The following is a 21,074-nucleotide window of genomic DNA, read 5'->3' as shown; positions in this document are numbered from 1 at the left end:
TGGTAATTCCTTGCTCATTCATCACAACAAATCTATTGTTACAGGCTCCAGTTTTCCTTTTTACACTACTTGAATGTTGCTTAATCTGCCTCCTCCCTCTTATTTATATAGAATGCAGCTTTCATTGTGGGAGGGGCAGTATGAACAAAACAAGTTGAGACAGATGAAGGTAAATAATGATTTTGTTTTTGCTTGAATCGAAAATGTTACTTCATCCTGGCCAACCTGCTTTCATCAAAATCTATCGAGTGTATTGACCGTTTGCAGCAAACATGCCTTGATCAATGGCTGGAAATAGAGGGGAATGTTGTGGGCTCTGTCTTGTATGCTTACTACCAAATTGGCAGTCTGATATGAAAAGTAGCAACTAGATTTGAAGTCCGGTCTGCATACTAACAACCAGATTGGAGTTCTGCTTTGCATACTAACAACCAGATGAGAGTCCTGCATGCTTGCCATCAGAATGCAGTAATTTTGTCTGTGCTACCTCGACATTATATACACAAGTGATTTTTATGTTTCTTTCGTTTACCATCAGGAATTTCAGTGTTTCCTTGGCCCAGTTTATTTTATGACCTTTTATATGGTTTACTTTTAAAAGACATTAAAATGTGTGCAATATTACGTTATGTAGCTTTCTACTTGTTTTCTCTTTTGATGATCTGTTTTATAATGGTTATAGTTACACCTTTTGTTGGAAGACATTTTTTCTAATTTGTACAAAAGTCTCTTACCTCTATCCCTACACTACTTTAAATTAAGCCCAGCTTTAAATAGATACATTGTAGATGTCATAAATGGGGCAGATGTATTAAGCCTGGAGAAGTGATAAGTGCAAGGTGAAAACGCACCAGCCAATCAGCTCCAATATGTAAATTGACAGTTAGCAGCTGATTGGCTGGTGCGTTATCACCTTGCACTTATCACTGCTTTATAACTTCTCCAGGCTTAATACATCTGCCCCTTTGTACTAGGTGACCCTCTGGTGACATCCTTTAAAGCAGACATCTTCTGAAAAACAAAGCTGGTCTTATGGTGCCCATACACTTGTGAGATAATCGGTACTAACCTTCGATTTCGACCGGATCTGTGAGAGAAATCGAAGAATTGTATGCACATTTTAGGTACCTTTTGACGCGATGCGCTGGCACGTCGGTCGAATCTCGTGTCTCAAGATAGTATGTGCTGCACTTAATGTTTATCGAATCGCAGTACGATCGCATGTGTTTTCAAAATATATATATCGCACTGCGATGTGCGATGGGCACCCGCCAGGAGTGGACGAAGGCCGCTCCCACTCGGCGATGACGTGTCCATCACGTGATTACCATGCGATCTATCGCATGGTAATCACTTTGGCAGTTCAGGTGAGATTTCATCGCGCCTGAACTGCCGGTGCGATGCCCCACGGTGTCGCATCGCGGGGCATCGCACAAGTGTATGGGCAACATAAGTAGTGAAATACCGATCTGTTGCCACATTTTGCATATGTGTTTTTATTGAATTTTAGGATTTCAGAACCCTCTGACTGTATTATGGGTCCATCTGCTAAAAAGTAGTCTTTGTTTTAATCGTGTTCAAAATTTTATTATTTTCAAGTACGTATTTATCAGTAAATTAAGATGTATATTTTATCTGAATATTCAGCACTGTTCTGTTTTGTCCACATTCATCATTAGTATTGGTACTTCCACCTACCCCATGCTGGGTGCATAAGATCTGCTAGAAGCAGGTGTCCCTTCATCACACGCAGGCCTTATAGTAGTCCGGGAGTCCGGCATGCATTCACAAGGTAGCTGACGTGTGGATACTCAGAGATGTCCATTTCACAGAGAGAACAGGCCGTGCACAGACCCTCCATTAAAGTGCATATGCATGGTGCAGAGTAGGTGCAGATTACTAAACATCGCAATATGTCACCGCTGTGCCACTCCGAATCAGGTCCAGGTTCTCTCTCTTACTATCTCAGAAACTACTGATGTCTCCCATTTAAAGGTACAACCTTCATTCTGAGCAGGATGTTGTGGCCACTCATAATGGTTTTTCTAGATACATTGCGATGGGGCTGGATTACTTTCTCACTTGGAACAATGAATCCTCTCTCTCATGTCAGCTTGCCGGGCTCTTGTTGATGAATTGGAGTGGGAGATCTCACAAGTGGATCCCAAAAAGACAATTCAGAAAGGATCTTTCCGAATAAACCCAGATGGCTCTCAGTCTATAATAGAGGTATGACAAGTTATCCGAGTGTAACGTCTCAAATTAGAGTGGCGATGCTAGGCATCTGATCGTTGCCTTATGTCAAGCAGAGGCCAAAATGTTGAACAATTCATTAGGTAGTAATCTAGGACAGTGGGATTTGCAATAACCCAGGGCGACTTGTATCCCTTTTTGAATAGAAACAACATATTGGGTGCCAGCAGTAATGTTTTAGATGCCCTCACAGGTTACCTGCATATATGATTTCCTTATATTTGGATGATGCCTACCTAAATTTTCCCCATATATCTAGCAAAACTCCCCTTTACCTGCTCCAAAAAGTCATATGTGCATTGCAAAAATTTGATATATTAGAAATAGAGCTCTCTGGGAAATCTTTGGTCACAGACTAATGGCCTGTACACACTAATCGATAAAGTAACGACGTCGCTCATTTTGACCCTTCCTGAGCAACATCATTTACTATATTGACCAGTGTGTGCACTGTAAACGACGAGCGATGCGCGGCCCTGTGGATCGTTTATGACCCTCGGTCTCGGCCATGCATGAGGCTCAATTTGGACTCATCATCCACAGCTGCATGATCCAGCCAGCCGCTGCATGATGTCACTGTGCAATATCTCAGTGTGTATGACCGCCGTCGAGTGGCCCGGTCTGGGATGGGGGGTGGGACACTAGGCGATGACACCGAGCACATCGCCTAGTGTGTACCCACCTTAAGGGTGTTTATACACTATGTAATATCTCATACGAGTTTGTTGCGATATTGTATAGTGTGTACACTTGATACAGGATATGATGCGTGCTCCCGCGGGTCATATTCTGCATCACACGTCGGAACTGCATGCAGGTCCAACGTGCGATATTGCTTACGATTCCCCCGACGCAGCCGACGTTGGCAAGTGTGTATGCACTTGCCGATGTCGGGACCCCATCGCAGACTACATTGCATCGAGGGAACATTGTTCTGATGTGTACACCGACTTAGTCTACAAACACAGAGAGTTTTGTGACTGTTTGCGTGAGAGTAGGACTAATTAAGAGGCCTTTGTAAAAGATTTGGCTGCCCCTTTAGGATTACATATGACTAGTCATTACCTGAATGCAAAACTGTAATTTTACCAAATGCCATCACTGTTGGCATAGAACTTAGCGCCTAAATAGTGACCAACCTCTTTACGCTTAGGGAAGCAGTTATCTGGGGAATACTCAGAATATATCAGTAGCAGGGTTTACCTGATGGAATAACAGGACTAATGTTATTTGATCATATGCAGTATTTCTTGATTTGTATGGTTATATTTCATAAAACCTGGTAACAACTGCTATGCCCTCAGTCTGATAGTCTCAGAATTGGAGCAGATAGAGTTTCCTTATGCACCCTAAAGGGAGGATAGTCCATCTTAATCAGCCTCTGATATATATAGTGTAAGAGTATATTAAAATTGATTTTCAGCTAATAGAACCATATGGACCCAAATTAGTTCATTGGTTGAATATCTTTTTTTTTTCTCTTTTTTTTTTCCTTCCATAAGGGATATTAGGGAATCTAGTACGATGGGGTATAGACGGGGTCCAAAGGAGCCAGTGCACTTTAAATTTCTTCAACTGGGTGTGTTGGCTCCTCCCCTCTATGCCCCCTCCCACAGGCAGTTTAGAAAAAAGTGCCCTCAGGAGAGGATGCACATCTTTGCAGCTCAAGAGAGTTTTCTTCAATTTCTTTTTTCTGTTTGTTATTTTCGGTATGCTGTATGGTCAACAGCATACCTGCACCGTGGGAGTTAGAGGAGGGGACAGTCACTGGCCTTACGAGGTGCAGAGCCGCTTCCCCGCTGCAGGACCACCGTCCTGAGGGGTTGTTGTTCAGCGGTGCACTGCGACTTGGCTGTCACTGCCGTAGCACGCCGCACACCCCTAACGCTGTCATCGGTGGTGAGTACACACCAGGGACTCCGCTAGGGCAGTAGGGCAGGCTTGCAATATAACTGTCTGTGTGTGTGATATTGTGCTTACTGGGAAACATGGGTAAACACAAGCTGTGCAGTGTATGTCACACCAGATTCTCTCCATAATCTACTGATTCTGTTTCATGTGAACAATGCATCCAATCTTCACAAATCAGTGAAGGGGCTGGGGGAGAGGGTCCAGAGCCCCACTGGTTAGGGTCTCTTAAAACTATGATGTCAGATATGTCATCCCAGCTCACTGCTAATGTGCAGAATACTCTAAGCTACTACAACAAGCTGTTGCAGATTTAGCTACTAGGGCAGATGCAGTACAGCCCCCCCTCTCTCATGCAGGTCCACAGAAGCATGGGTTACCTGCTCTACTCTCTGATACAGATGATTTACAGGATGATGGGGTTGACTTGGATCCCGTTAGTGGGGATCCTGATTCTGCTCAGGGTATTGAACCCCTAATTCTGGGTATACGGAATGTGTTAAGGCTCCATCTAGAGGATGTTGCATCACAGCAGTCGTTTTTCTTAATGTCACTTTCCCTGATTCTACAGAGTTAGGTGACCTATTCAAGCTGGCCTGGAAAAATCCAGACCAAAAATTCCAAGTGTCCCAAAAAAATTTGCGCACTTCCCCATTTGCTTCTGAGGGTAGAACATTTTGGGAGGAACCCCCTGGGGTGGATGTGTCAGTCTCTCGTCTGTCCAAAAAGGCGGTGCTGCCTGCCCCGGGCTCCTTTACCATGAAGGATCCTGGGGATAGGAAGATAGAGACTACACTCAAATCTATTTACATGGCAGCAGGTGTCTCACAACTGCCGGTCATTGCGGGTTGCTGGAGGACCCATGCCATTCATTCCTGGGCCACCCAAAGTCAGGGGGGCCTCTCGGGGGATATGCCTTTGGTCACTATGGTGACCCTCCTAAAACACATTCAGGACACGTATCCTCTGTGATTCGCTCAAGGAGATGGGGAACATTAATGCTAGGACTTCTGCCATGGCAGTGTTGGCTCGCAGGGCCTTGTTGTTGCATCAGTGGATTGCGGACGCAGAATCTGGGGAATGGCTCTTTGGGGTTGAATTGGATATCTGGATTTCCAAAGTTACGGCTGGGAAATCCACGTTTCTCCCCTCTGGGGCCCCGCCGGCGAGACGCTCCTATCCGAGGCCGTCTGTCCAGTCCTTTCGGTCTCACAGATTTCGATCTAAGGCCAGAGGTGCCTCCAATGTGACTAGAGGTACCAGAGGTAAGTCCAGAAAACCTGCAAGCACCAGCTCTCAGGAACAGACCACCAGTTCTGCTTCCGCTAAGGCCTCCGCGTGACGGTGCCCGCCCACCCTGAGGGGATCTCGAGGTGGGAGCTCAACTGCGTCACTTCAGCCGCGTCTGGGAGTCTTCATGCCAGGATACCTGGGTCAGAAATCTCGTTTCTCAAGGCTACAAGCTGGTGTTCGACAATACTCCTCCCCAACGATTTTTCAAATCAAGCTTACCAGCTTTGGAGGATATGCAAGCTATGTTGCAACAGGCCATCCAAAAGTTGGTCCAGTACCACGTCATTGTTACAATACCACTACCGCAATGCGGCAAGGGGTTTTACTCCAACCTATTTGTGGTGCCGAAACCGGATGGTTTGGTAAGACCCATTTTGAATCTAAAATGCTTGAATCCTTATTTGAAGGTGTTCAAGTTCAAGATGGATTCCCTGCGAGCAGTGATTGCAGGCCTGGAAGAACAGGAATTCATGGTCTCCTAGGATATCAAGGATGCCTACCTCCATATTCCGATTTGGCCGCCTCATCATGCGTACCTGCGGTTTGCCCTGCTGAACGATCACTTCCAATTCCAGGCACTGCCCTTTGGCCTGTCGACAGCCCCGAGGGTATTCACGAAGGTGATGGCAGAGATGATGTTCCAACTCCTGGTACAGGGGGTCAATGTTGTCCCTTACCTGGACGATCCTCTGATAAAAGCAAGATCCAGGGAGCTTTTATTGATACATATCGACCGCACTATCCATCTTCTCTCAGACCATGGGTGGATCCTCAACTTACAGAAGTCCCACCTGGAGCCAACGCAGAGACTGCTGTTCCTGGGGATGTTGCTGGATACTGTGGCCCAGAAGGTGTTCCTACCAGAAGACAAGGTGAGAACACTTCAGGGGATGGTCTGCATGGTACTCCGACCTGCTCGAGTATCCATCCATCTTTGCATACGATTGTTGGGGAAGATGGTCGTATACGGCAGGTTCCATGCCAGAACTTTTCAGCTGGATCTCCTGAGCAAATGTTCCGGTTCACATCTTCAGATGCACCGGATGATACAGCTGTCGCCTCAGGCCAGAATTTCCCTCCTGTAGTGGCTGCAGTCCTCCAATCTACTGGAGGGCCGGAGTTTCTGAATTCAGGATTGGACCCTCCTCACGACAGAAGCGAGTCTACGAGGGTGGGGAGCTGTCACCCAAGGGGCGCAGTTCCAGGGCAGGTGGTCAGCCCACTAAAGCCTTTTTCCGATCAACATTCTGGAACTTCAGGCGATCTACAATGCTCTGGTTCAAGCCACTCCTCTGCTCAAGGATCAAGTTTGATACCCTGGCCAAAGAGGATACCCAGTTTGGGCAGGCGGTGCTGCAGCAGTCTCTGCACGTTCCTGCCCATTCTGCAAGCTTTGGGACGTCCCCATCGTACTAGATTCCCCAATATCCCATATGGATGCTAGAGAAAATAGGATTTCTCATACGTCCGTAGAGGATGCTGGGGATGCTTCAAGAACCATGGGGTATAGACTGGATCCGCAGGAGACATGGGCACTTTAAGACTTTAAATGGGTGTGAACTGGCTCCTCCCTCTATGCCCCTCCTCCAGACTCCAGTTAGATTCTGTGCCCAGTGAGACTGGATGCACACTGAGGAGCTCTCCTGAGTTTCACTGAAAAATACTTTTGTTAGGTTTATTATTCTCAGGGAGAACTGCTGGCAACAGTCTCCCTGCATCATGGGACTGAGGCGAGAGAAGCAGACCTACTTCTGTGAGTTTCAAGGCTCTGCTTCTTAGGCTACTGGACACCATTAGCTCCAGAGGGTCTGATCGCTAGGTACGCCTAGATGCTCGTTCCCGGAGCCACGCCGTCACCCCCCTTGCAGAGCCAGAAGTCCAGAAGCCGGGTGAGTAGAAGAAGATCAGAAGACGTCAGTGACGGCAGAAGATTTCAGTGACTGCTTTTGAGGTACCACGCAGCGGTCGCGCTGAGCGCCATGCTCCCACATACAAAATGGCACTGCCGGGCGCAGGGGGGGTGCCCTGGGCAGCATAAAACCTCCAATAGCAACTGGCATAAGAGTATACAGTGCCTGGGCACTAAATACAGACCCCCGCCAGTCTAAATATATAAAAATAAGCGGGAATGAAGCGCGCCATTAAGGGGGTGTGGCTTTGCCCTCACAGCTCTAACCAGCACCATTTTCTCTTCACAGCTGCAGAGACGCTGAGCCTGGCCTCCCACACTGCTGTACAAGTAACAGGGTGCAAAAGGGGGGGGGGGGGGGGGGGCACAGTTGATTTGGTGCTATTTATTGATATTAAAAGCTCTAACAGGTCTGGGCAGTATATTACACGCTTCAGAACCGGGATAGGCACTGGGTTGTGAGCTGGCAGAACTCCCTCTGTGTTTCTCTAACAGGCTTTGCTGTGGGTCTGTCCCCTATAGCCCAGTGTGTTGTGGGTGTCTGTACGCGTGTGTCGACATGTCTGAGGCTGAGTGCTCTTCCCAGGAGGAGGATGGCGTGGGGACAGAAAAGGCTGTGGGAGTGACCGTGTCGGCACCGCCGACGGCTGATTGGGTAAATGTTTTGAGTGTTTTGAATGCTAATGTGGCTTGATTGAACAAAAGATTGGATAAATCTGAGTCTCAGAACCAGACATGGAGAAAATCCATGGAGGATGCATCATCACAAGTTTAGACCCCCTCGGGGTCACAGAAGCGTTCATTTACCCAGATAGCGGATATAGATACCGACACGGACTCTGATTCCAGTGTCGACTATAGTAATGCCAGATTGAATCCTAAACTGACTAAGAGCATTCAGTACATGATTGTGGCGATAAAAGACGTATTACATATCACGGAAGACCCTGCTGTTCCTGATACTAGGGTCTGCATGTTTAAGGGAAAGAAACCTGAGGTGACATTTCCTCCCTCTCATTAACTGAACGCTCTTTTTGAAAAAGCTTGGGAAAATCCTGACAAGAAGTCACAGGTTCCCAAGAGGATTCTGGTGGCATATCCGTTCCCCTCTGGGGACAGGGAAAAGTGTGAGTCAACCCCCACGGTGGACAAAGCTCTATCGCGTCTGTCCAAAAAAGTGGCGCTTCCGTCTCCTGACACGGCAGCCCTAAAGGATCCTGCGTATCGTAAGCAGGAAAATACACTAAAATCCATTTATGTCACTACAGGTACGCTGCTCAGGCCTGCCGTGGCATCGGCATGGGTGAGTAGCGCCATTGAAAAGTGGGCAGATAACTTATCATCTGATATGGATTCCCTGGACAGGGATAGCGTGATTTTGACACTGGGTCATATCCGGGACGCTGCAGCCTATCTAAAGGAAGCTGCGAGGGATATTGGCCTTTTGGGATCAAGGGCCAATGCCATGGCGGTCTCGGCTAGGAGGGCATTGTGGATTCATCAATGGAATGCTGATGCTGACTCTAAGAAGGCTATGGAGTCTCTGCCGTTCAACGGTAGTGTCTTGTTTGGTGACGGCCTCACTGACCTGGTATCTACGGCTACCGCGGGAAAGTCATAGTTTCTGCCTTATGTTCCTGCACAACAAAAGAAAACGGCCCACTATCGGATGCAGTACTTTTGGCCCAATAAATACAAAAAAGGACGAGGGTCTTCCTTCCTTGCTACGAGAGGAAGAGGAAGGGGAAAAAGGTCACAGGCTGTGGCAAGTTCCCAAGAGCAGAAGTCCTCCCCGGCTTCTACCAAATCCACCGCATGACGTTGGGGATCCTCTGCGGGAGTCCGCACCGGTGGGAGCACGTCTCAAACTCTTCAGTCAGGTCTGGGTTCGCTCGGCCCTGGATCCTTGGGTATTGGAAATAGTAACCCAAGGTTACAGTTTGGAGTTTCAAGACGTGCCCCCTCACCGATTTTTCAAATCGGCCTTGCCAGCTTCTCCTCCATAAAGAGAGGTAGTTTGCGCTGCAATACTAAAGCTGTGTCAAAATCAAGTCATTGTCACGGTACCCCCATCACAACAGGGGGAAGGCTTTTATTCGAGCCTGCTCGTGGTCCCGAAGCTGGATGGCTCAGTCAGACCGGTTCTGAACCTAAAATCCCTCAAAGCAGTCACACAGGGGGGAAATTTCCAGGGAAAATGGTCAAGCCAGGAAGCTTGTCTGCACATCAACATTCTGGAATTAAGGGCCATTTACAACAACCTTCGGCAAGCGGAACATCTTCTTCGCGGTCTGCCCGTCTTGATTCAGTCAGACAACGTAACAGCAGTGGCGTACATAAACCGCCAGGGCGGAACAAAGAGCAGAACGGCGATGGCGGAGGCCACAAAAGTTCTTAGCTGAGCGGAGAAACATGCAAGTGCTCTGTCAGCAGTCTTCATTCCAGGAGTGGACAACTGGGAAGCAGACTTCCTCAGCAGACACGATCTCCATCCAGGAGAGTGGGGTCTTCATTAAGAGATCTTTGCAGAAGTGACAAGTCGTTGGGGAATTCCTCAAATAGACATGATGGCGTCTCGCCTCAAGAAGAAACTTCAGAGATATTGTTCCAAATCGAGGGACCCTCAAGCAATAGCGGTGGATACCCTGGTGACACCGTGGGTGTTTCAGTCGGTCTCTGTGTTCCCTCCACTTCCACTCGTTCCGAAGGTGATAAAGATCATAAGAAGAACAAAGCTTCAGGCGATCCTCATTGTTCCGGACTGGCCAAGGAGGGCTTGGTATCCAGATCTTCAAGAATTACTCATAGAAGATCCCTGGCCTCTTCCTCTTCGAGAGGACCTGTTACAGCAAGGACCGTGCGTGTATCAAGACTTACCGCGGCTGCGTTTGACGGCATGGCGGTTGAACGCCAAATCCTATCCCGAAAGGTCATTCCCACACTACTTCATGCTAGAAAAGAAGTAACGGCGAAGCATTACCACTGTATTTGGAGAAAATATGTGTCTTGGTGTGAATCCAAGAAGGCTCTTACGGAAGAATTTCAGCTGGGGCGTTGGCTCCATTTTTTGCAAGCAGGTGTGGATGCGGGCCTAAAGTTAGGCTCCATTAAAGTACAAAATTCGGCCTCCCTTCCAGAAGTTCAGACCTTCGTGAAGGCTGTGCTGCACATCCAACCTCCCTTTGTGCCCCCAGTGGCACCATGGGATCTTAATGTGGTATTGCAGTTCCTGCAATCTCATTGGTTTGAACCTTTATGTAAAGTTGAGTTGAAATTCCTTACTTGGAAAGTGGTCATGCTGTTGGCCTTGGCATCCGCAAGGTGGGTGTCTGAATTGGCGGCTTTGTCTCACAAAGCCCCTTTTTAATCTTCCATGCAGATAGATCGGAGTTTAGAACTCGTCAGCAATTTCTGCCAAAAGTGGTTTCATCGTTTCACGTAAACCAGCCTATTGTGGTGCCAGTGGCTACTGACGCCTTGGCGGAGTCGAAGTCTCTCGATGTGGTCAGAGCTTTGAAAATCTATGTCGCCAGAACGGCTCAGATTAGGAAAACAGAGGCTCTGTTTGTCCTGTGGGCTCCCAACAAGATTGGGGCTCCTGCTTCCAAGCAGACTATTGCACGCTGGATCTGTAATACGATTCAGCAGGCTCATTCTACGGCAGGATTGCCGTTACCGAAATCGGTGAAAGCCCATTCTACCAGAAAGGTGGGCTCATCCTGGGCGGCTGCCCGAGGGGTCTCGGCATTGCAGCTTTGCCGAGCTGCTACTTGGTCGGGATCAAACACCTTTGCGAAGTTTTACAAGTTTGATACCCTGGCTGAGGAGGACCTCTTGTTTGGTCAATCTGTGCTGCAGAGTCATCCGCACTCTCCCGCCCGTTCTAGAGCTTTGGTATAAACCCCATGGTTCTTGAAGCATCCCCAGCATCCTCTAGGACGTATGAGAAAATAGGATTTTAATACCTACCAGTAAATCCTTTTCTCTTAGTCCGTAGAGGATGCTGGGTGCCCGTCCCTGTGCGGACACTATCTGCAGTACTTGTTTAATAGTTATTGCTTGTGTTACACAAAGGTTGTGTTTTAGTTATGATCAGCCTGTTGCTGATTTTGTTCATGCCGTTGACTGGAATTCTGTTTAATACCATGTTGTACGGCGTGTTTGTGGTATGAGCTGGTATGTATCTCACCCTTAGTTTAACAATAAATCCTTTTCCTCGAAATGTCCGTCTCCCTGGGCACAGTTCCTATAACTGGAGTCTGGAGGAGGGACATAGAGGGAGGAGCCAGTTCACACCCATTTAAAGTCTTAAAGTGCCCATGTCTCCTGCGGATCCCGTCTATACCCCATGGTTCTTGAAGCATCCCCAGCATCCTCTACGGACTAAGAGAAAAGGATTTACCGGTAGGTATTAAAATCCTATTTTTAATTACCTACCGGTAAATCCTTTTCTCGTAGTCCATAAGGGATATTGGGCGACCGCCTCAGTGCATTGACTTTTCTGCTGGTTGTTATATGTTAGTGGTGTGCTGGTTTTTAAATCTCACCACTCTTTGTTATCATATTTCCTTCTCTCATATATGTCCTTTCTCCTTTGGGCACGTTTTTACCTATAACTGCCTGTGGGAGGGGGCGTAGAGGGGAGGAGCCCGCACACACAGTTGAAGATATTTAAAGTGCACTGGCTCCTTTGGACCCCGTCTATACCCCATCGTACTAGATTCCCCAATTTCCCTTATGGACTACGAGAAAAGGATTTACCTATTTCTCTTACGTCCTAGAGTAGGGGTGGGCAACGTGCGGCCCGCGGGCCGGATCCGGCCCGCGAACCGATTCTACCTGGCCCCGCTGTCTCACACCAGTGTGCAATGACAAGCGGCCCGACTGGCTGAGCCACTCGTCATTGCGCTACATAGCTCCCAGACACGGCGCCGCAGAGGAAATCCCGGTTACGTCACAGGGTCTGCTGACCGGGATTTCCACTGTGACGTCAGGCGCTGGGCGTCACGGGGGCGGGGCCATGGCAGGAGTGGGCAGCAGCCGCAGCGACTCGGTGCAGCACAGCGTGCAGCGGGAATCTGGCAGCAGGCAGCGGATCATCTGGGCAGCGGACCTGCCACTGTGTAAAAAAGGTAATGGGGACTGTGGATAAGTTTAAAAGACTGCTTTATTGGTTCGGGGGGGGGGGGGGGAGAGGAGGGGGAGAGAGGAGAGGGAGGGAGATTAGGGACTGCCATACGGGTTTAGGGGAGGGGGGTGAAGAGGTGTTGGGACTGCTATATGGGGAGGGGGGAGGGGGGTAGAGACTGCTATATGGGTCGTGGGGGGGGGGGGGGGTGGAGCTAGTAACTGTGCCCAGGGAGAGACAGGAGCTGTGAATACCAGCATTACACAGGATGCTGTTTGTTTTCAGCACTGTTTTTTATTTATTTCTTTATTTATTAGATGTGTTTTTTTAGACATTTTGTATTTGCCTGTAAAAAAACTACGTATGTAATGTATATTGTGGTGTATGTTTTATATATATATATATATATATATATATATATATATATATATATATATATATATATATATATATACACACACTATGTTTTTATAGTTATATACATATCTATGGGCCTAATTCAGACCTGATCGCTAGCAGGCAATTTTTGCACTGCTGCGATCAGGTAGTCGCCACCTACAGGGGGTGGGGGTAATCGCTGTGCAGGGGTGTGATCACATCTGCAGAGAGCTGCACAAACAGAAGTTTGTGCAGTTTCTGCACAGCTCAGGACTTACTCTTCCGGTGCGATGATCGGGACCGGAGCTGACGTCAGAAACCCTCCCTCCAAACGCCTGGTCCCTCCTTCATTTTTGCGGACACTCCTCTAAAACGGGCAATTGCCACCCACAAACGCCCTCTTCCTGTCAATCACTGTGCGATCGCTTTGTTCGTACCATCCCGTCGCTGCCAGACGCTGCAGACCGACGCGCCTGCACATTGCGGTGCATGCGCAGTTCAGACCCGATTTTACAAGATATTTTGTGTGTGGCCCTCGACTATTCACTGGAAGTGTTAAGCGGCCCCCCAGCTGAAATAATTGCCCACCCCTGTCCTAGAGGATGCTGGGGACTCCGTAAGGACCATGGGGATAGACGGGCTCCGCAGGAGACATGGGCACTTTAAGACTTTTATTACTGTGCCCAGAGGAGACTGGGTGCATTTCAGAAACTCTCCTGAGTTTCCTGAAAAGAAAGTATTTTGTTAAGTTTTTTATTTTCAGGGAGCCTGCTGGCAACAGACTCCCTGCATCGAGGGACTGAGGGGAGAGAAACAGACCTACTTTAATGTTAGGCTCTGTTTCTTAGGCTACTGGACACCATTAGCTCCAGAGGGATCGGTACGCAGGTCTCACCCTCGCCGTCCGTCCCAGAGCCGCGCCGCCGTCCTCCTCGCAGAGCCGGAAGATAGAAGCCGGGTGAGTATGAGAAGAAAGAAGACTTCAGAGGCGGCAGAAGACTTCAGATCTTCAGTGAGGTAACGCACAGCGGTAGCGCTGTGCGCCATTGCTCCCACACAGACACACAGGCAAACACTGTAAGGGTGCAGGGCGCAGGGGGGGCGCCCTGGGCAGCAATATGAACCTCAATCTCTGGCAAAAATGTATATATACGGGCTGGGCACTGTATATATAAGAGCCCCCGCCAGTTTTTTCAATATTTTAGCAAAACCGAAGCCCGCCGCTGAGGGGGCGGAGCTTGTTCCTCAGCACTCACAGGCGCCATTTTCTCCACAGCACAGCGCTGAGAGGAAGCTCCCCGTACTCTCCCCTGCTTACACGGTGAAAGAGGGTTTTAAAGAAGGGGGGGGGACACATAATTTGGCGCAAAATACATGATTATAGCGCTATCTGGGTAAACATATTGTGTGTTTTTCCTGAGTCATTTGCGCTGGGTGTTTGCTGGCATACTCTCTCTCTGTCTCTCCAAAGGGCCTTGTGGGGTACTGTCTTCAGATATGACGATTCTCAAAGTGTGTGGTGTGTCGACATGTCTGAGGTAGAAGGCTCTCCTAGGGAGGAGGTGGAGCAAATGAATGTGGTGTCTCCGTCGACAACGCTGACACCTGACTGTATGGATATGTGGAATGTTTTAAGTGCTAATGTGAATTTATTGCACAAAAGATTGGACAAAGCGGAGGCCTATGTCGCAGGGACCTTCGGGGTCTCAAAAGCGCCCACTATCCCAAATAGTAGACCCTGATACCGACACGGATTCTGACTCCAGTGTCGACTACGATGATGCAAAGTTACAGCCAAAATTGGCTAAAAGTATTCAATATATGATTATTGCAATAAAGGATGTACTGCATATCACTGATGACCCCTCTGTCCTTGACACGAGGGTACACATGTTTAAGGGAAAGAAAGCTGAGGTAACCTTTCCCCCCTCTCATGAGCTGAACGAGTTATGCGAAAAAGCGTGGGAATCTCCAGACAACAAACTGCAGATTCCCAAAAGGATTCTTATGACATATCCTTTCCCGGCAAAGGACAGGATACGGTGGGAATCCTCCCCTAGGGTGGACAAAGCGTTGACACGCCTATCCAAAAAGGTAGCGCTGCCATCCCAAGATACGGCTACCCTCAGGGATCCTGCTGATCGCAAGCAGGAGGTTACCTTGAAGTCCATTTACACACATTCTGGTACCTTACTCAGACCGGCGATAGCGTTGGCTTGGGTTTGTAGCGCTTTAATAGCGTGAACAGATACCTTATCGACGGAGATTGATACCCTGGATAAGGATACCATTTTATTGACCCTAGGACATATTAAAGATGCTGTCTTATATATGAGAGATGCTGAAAGAGACATTGGCCTACTGGGTTCTAGAGTCAACGCTATGGCGATTTCTGCTAGACGAGTCCTATGGATCCGGCAATGGACAGGTGATGCCGACTCAAAGAGGCATATGGAGGTTTTGCCTTACAGGGGTGTGGAATTGTTTGGGGAAGGTCTCTCGGACCTGGTCTCCACAGCTACGGCAGGTAAATCAAATTTTTTGCCTTATATTCCCTCACAACCTAAGAAAGCGCCACATTATCAAATGCAGTCCTTTCGGTCACAGAGAAACAAGAGAGTACGAGGTGCGTCCTTTCTTGCCAGAGGAAAGGGCAGAGGAAAAAAGCTGCAAAACACAGCTAGTTCCCAGGAACGGAAGTCCTCCCCGGCCTCTACTAAATCCACTGCATGACGCTGGGGCTCAGCTAAGGGAGTCCGCCCCAGTGGGGGCACGTCTTCGAGTTTTCAGCCACATCTGGGTTCACTCGCAGGTGGATCCCTGGGCAATAGAAATTGTTTCCCAAGGTTACAAGCTGGAGTTCGAAGAGGTGCCTCCTCGACGGTTTTTCAAATCGGCCCTACCGGCTTCTCCCCCAGAAAGGGAGATAGTGTTAAATGCAATTCACAAATTGCATCTTCAACAGGTGGTGGTCAAAGTTCCCCTACTTCAACAAGGGAGGGGATATTACTCAACCCTGTTTGTAGTCCCGAAACCGGACGGTTCAGTCAGACCCATTTTAAATTTAAAATCCCTGAACCTATACTTGAAAGGTTCAAGTTCAAGATGGAATCGCTCAGGGCGGTCATCGCCAGCCTAGAAGGGAGGGATTTTATGGTATCCCTGGACATAAAGGATGCATACCTTCATGTTCCCATATATCCACCTCATCAGGCGTACCTGAGATTTGCGGTACAGGATTGTCATTACCAATTTCAGACGTTGCCGTTTGGGCTTTACACGGCCCCGAGGATTTGCACCAAGGTAATGGCAGAAATGATGGTGCTCCTGCGCAAGCGGGGTGTCACAATTATCCCGTACTTGGACGATCTCCTCATAAAAGCGAGATCACGAGAGCAGTGGCTGAACAGCGTGTCACTTTCACTGAAGGTGTTACAGCAACACGGCTGGATTTTCAATATCCCAAAGTCACAGTTGGTTCCTACGACTCGTCTGACCTTTTTAGGCATGATTCTGGATACGGACCAGAAAAGGGTTTATCTTCCGATAGAAAAGGCTCAGGAACTCATGACTCTGGTCAGGAACCTATTGAAGCCAAAACAGGTGTCAGTGCATCACTGCACTCGGGTCCTGGGGAAGATGGTGGCATCTTACGAGGCCATTCCCTTCGGCAGGTTCCATGCGAGGACTTTCCAATGGGACATACTAGACAAATGGTCCGGGTCACATCTACAGATTCATCCGCTGATCACCCTGTCCCCCAGGGCCTGGGTATCTCTCCTGTGGTGGTTACAGAGTGCTCACCTTCTAGAGCAGGCATTCCCAACCGCGGTCCTCAAGGCACACCAACAGTGCAGGTTTTAGTGATATCCAGACTTCAGCACAGATGGTTAAATCAAAATAACTGAGGTACTAATTAAGTCACCTGTGTTCAAGCCTGGATTTCAATAAAACCAGGACTGTTAGTGTGCCTTGAGGACCGAGGTTGGGAAACACTGTTCTAGAGGGTCGCAGGTTCGGCATTCAGGACTAGATTCTGGTAACCACGGACGCGAGCCTCCGAGGTTGGGGAGCAGTCACACAGGGAAGAAACTTCCAAGGTTTTTGGTCAAGTCAAGAGACTTGTCTTCACATCAACGTCCTGGAGCTGAGGGCCATATTGTCACGAACCGGTCTCTCACCTTTGCGGGTTCTGGGGTTCATCCGTTGCCAGTGCGGTTGCTCGCGGTGCTGTGCGCCCGTGTGGGGACACGGCGTGATCAATGGCACAGGTAATGCAGAGTCTGGGAACTGTGAGTGCGGGGACCAAATGGCCTAAGGCACTGCGGTGTGTCTGCTGTATAGGAGGTGGCCATGTTGGAGACCAAATAGCTAATACTGAGCACTTGTGAAAACACCTGTGGGCAGGTGTAAGCCAATCCCGTGCTTGTGCTGCCTTTAAGTAGGCTGGGATTATGTCACTCTGGGCCAGTGCTTTGTTGTATCAAAGCTGTGCTCTAGCTCTGAACTCTCTCCGTGCATTCCTGTGTGATTCCCGTGGTCCAGATATCGCCTCCGTTCCCAGAGGTCCGTTTTGCAGCCTTCACTGCCAAAGATCTACCGGCTCTCCATTGTGCTTATCAGTCAATTGCACACCTATTGGAAATACTCGGATTCCCAGTGTCCTGCATGAGGTTACCCTGTCTGTCTGTCTATCATACAAAGTCTGGAGGATTCCAATTCCCTCAGCTGTTCGTTTGTTCAACTCTGCATTTAACCCATTCATCACCTTGCCATCTACTACAGTTTCACAGTGATCTCCGGAACCCGCAAGTAACCCAATTCAGTACTTTTTCTATGTTGTCATTACAAGGATAATTCTTCACAGTCTCTCAGTTAACTCTTAAAACTTCATTGCAAATTCTTACAGTTAATTCTCCATGTCTGCATTAACCAGTTAAACACAATCTGCAGTTCAGCATCAAAGCCTGTTTATATTTGGACAATTCAACATTTATTCTTCAGCTTGTTTTTGCATATGTTTCCATGAACATTTCTTTTATTTATTTCTGAGTTTCCTCTTGCATATTATTTCTGTCATTCCTGCAATACTTCAGTATAATGATGATTAACAACTAGTCATTTAACTCCTTACCGAATTGTTACTTTAATAAATATATGAAACGGAACTTCCTTCGTCCTCCCTGTTTTCTTCATACCCCAGCACCTACACCTGAGGTTGGTTCCAGGTTAACGGATTCACAAAAACACCCGGTCCTGACAGTAAGCACTGGCCACATGGATCCGTCAAGTGACCAATTCGCAGGAGGCGGTGCTACGTCAAATATCCTTTCCCGTCTGGAAAACCAGGAGTCTATACAGACACAAATAGTGCAGTTTATGCAAACTATGGCAGACCGTTTAGAGACTCTTCATACAGCAATTAAAACGTCTCAAGTCCAGATTCCAACTCCGGTTGTCCCAGTTACCACTACAGCTTCTCCTGTGATGCTGCCTACATCCCGCTTGCAGTTACCCTCTCCGAGTAAGTTTGACGGAACTCCAAAACTTTGCAGGGGATTCCTGAATCAATGCGAGATCCAGTTCGAACTGATGTCCGCCAGTTTCCCATCAGCTCGTTCTAAGGTCGCATATATTATTGCCCTCCTCTCCGGTCAGGCTCTGGAGTGGGCATCACCATTATGGGAGAGAGGTGATCCTATCCTCTCTAATTACAAAGAGTTTGTATCTTCTTTCCGGAGAATCTTTGACGAACCCGGCAGGACCACCTCAGCATCTTTGGAGATTCTCCGTCTACGTCAAGGTTTACGTCCTGTCAATCAATATATTGTTCAGTTTCGCACGTTGTCTTCAGAGTTAAACTGGAATGAGGAGGCCCTGATCGCCGCGTTTTGGAATGGACTTTCTGAGAGAATCAAGGACGATTTAACTATCCGGGATGTGCCAACTAAACTGGATGAATTGATTTCTCTCTGTAACAAACTTGACCTACGCTACAGGGAGCGATGTTTAGAGAAATCCAGGGCAGAGCGATCCAGTCCACGTTATCATCCTAGGCCTCGACAAGATTCTTCATCACAGTCTCCGGTAACGACAGATGAACCTATGCAGATTGGGCGCTCTTGCCTCACAGAAGAGGAACGACTTCGTCGTCGACAGGGTAACCTCTGCATGTACTGTGGGTCCTCTGAACACTTAGTTAAATTCTGCAAACTCCGACCGGGAAACTCTCGCTCCTAGCTTATTCAAGAGAGGTTAAGCTAGGAGTTACTCTAGAATCACGTTCTGGGGAAGAGCCGACTTTGTCTATTCAATTAGAAGTTCCAAGTTCTACAGTGAAAGTTTCAGCTCTCCTAGATTCTGGGGCAGCCGAGAACTTCATCTCCTCAGCCTTTGTCATGCGGTCTAAAGTTCAAACCATGCCTCTGGAAGCAGCAGTTGCCGTAACAGCAGTGGATGGAAGTCGAATTCCAGATGGTATAATTACTCATCGAACCGTATGTCTCAAGATGAAAGTTGGTGTGCTCCATTCCGAATACCTCTCCTTCTACGTGATTCCCAAAGCCTCTCAAGATGTGATACTTGGTTTACCTTGGCTGCAGAAACATAACCCTCAACTTAATTGGCAAACCATGGAAGTCCTTTCATGGGGTAAATCTTGTACCAAAGACTGTTTAGCCTCAATTGTACCTCTCCGGTCAATCAGCCTTCCCGACCTACCTCCGGTGTATCAATCCTTTGCGGATGTTTTCAGTAAACAAGCAGCAGACTCTCTACCTCCTCATCGCGAATGGGACTGCCCAATTGTCCTGGTTCCGGGTAAAACACCTCCTAGGGGACGAATTTATCCGCTATCCATCCCAGAGACGCAAGCTATGTCTGATTATATACAAGAAAATCTAACCAAAGGATTTATCAGACCATCTTCTTCACCTGCAGGAGCCGGATTCTTTTTCGTTAAGAAGGACGGTGGGTTACGACCATGCATAGATTACCGTGGACTCAATGAGATCACTGTGAAAAACAAGTATCCATTACCCTTAATTCCAGAATTATTTGACCGGGTAAAAGGAGCTACTGTGTTTACAAAACTGGATCTCCGAGGGGCCTACAATTTAATCCGCATCCGAGAAGGGGACGAGTGGAAAACTGCTTTTAATACCCGGGATGGGCATTACGAATACCTTGTAATGCCTTTCGGTCTTTGTAATGCACCTGCAGTTTTTCAAAGCTATGTGAATGAACTTTTTCGTGATCTTCTCTACAAGTGTCTAGTAGTGTACCTGGATGATATCCTAATATTCTCTAGGGATATAAAGTCTCACCGTCACCAAGTTAAAGAGGTACTGACACGTCTGAGGAAAAATCAACTTTATTGTAAGTTAGAGAAGTGCACTTTTGAAGTATCTTCCATACCGTTCCTTGGTTACATCATTTCCGGATCAGAGCTATGTATGGATCCCGGTAAGGTACAAGCTATCCGAGATTGGTCCACTCCTACAACTCTCAAGGGGATTCAGCGATTTCTCGGCTTTGCTAATTTCTATAGGAGATTCATTAAGAATTATTCTACGTTAGCTGCTCCCATCACAGCCCTAACTCGTAAGGGAGCAAATCCTACGAACTGGTCTTCAGAAGCAATCAAAGCCTTCTCTGATTTAAAGCAAGCCTTTGTGTCAGCCCCCATTCTTCGACAGCCTGATCTGAATCGTCCCTTTCTACTAGAGGTGGATGCATCTACAGAAGCAGTAGGAGCTGTGTTGTCACAAGTCTTTGAAGATAAAAAGGTCCATCCCTGCGGATATTTCTCCCGTAAGTTCCTCCCGGCAGAACGTAATTATGCAATCGGTGAGCAAGAGTTACTTGCCATCAAGTTGGCATTTGAGGAGTGGAGATACCTTCTAGAAGGAGCTCAACATCGCATTACAGTTTATACTGATCATAAGAATCTTCTGTATCTGCAGTCAGCTCAGTGTTTGAATCCACGACAAGCTCGATGGGCGCTTTTCTTCTCACGATTTGATTTCAAACTCACCTATCGTCCAGGGTCTCGGAACAAAAAGGCAGATGCCCTTTCCCGGTCCTTCGCTTCTTCTGAATTAAATGATGCTACCACGAATCAAGCCATTGTGAATCCTAGGTCCTTTTTAATGACTCGAACCTCTCCAGTTCCTCCGCCTGGCAAGACCTTTGTCGCCACAAGTC

At 47.8% G+C, this 21,074-nt stretch overlaps 1 protein-coding gene across 2 annotated transcripts in view; it reads left to right on the top strand.

Annotated features, from left to right (window-relative positions):
- The window catches only part of CNPY2 (canopy FGF signaling regulator 2), a 134,911-nt gene that overhangs the window by 95,631 nt on the left and 18,206 nt on the right, over positions 1–21,074 (top strand). For both annotated transcript variants that reach the window (XM_063952659.1, XM_063952660.1), the window contains one exon: positions 2,114–2,229. In XM_063952659.1, the coding sequence (XP_063808729.1) occupies positions 2,114–2,229 (116 nt within the window). The remainder of the gene's footprint in view (positions 1–2,113; positions 2,230–21,074) is intronic.

Source organism: Pseudophryne corroboree, chromosome 2, assembly GCF_028390025.1.
Source record: "Pseudophryne corroboree isolate aPseCor3 chromosome 2, aPseCor3.hap2, whole genome shotgun sequence".
Classification (NCBI taxonomy): Eukaryota; Metazoa; Chordata; class Amphibia; order Anura; family Myobatrachidae; genus Pseudophryne; species Pseudophryne corroboree.
Note: the sequence above shows the minus strand (reverse complement) of the source record. Positions and strands in the feature narration are given on the sequence as shown.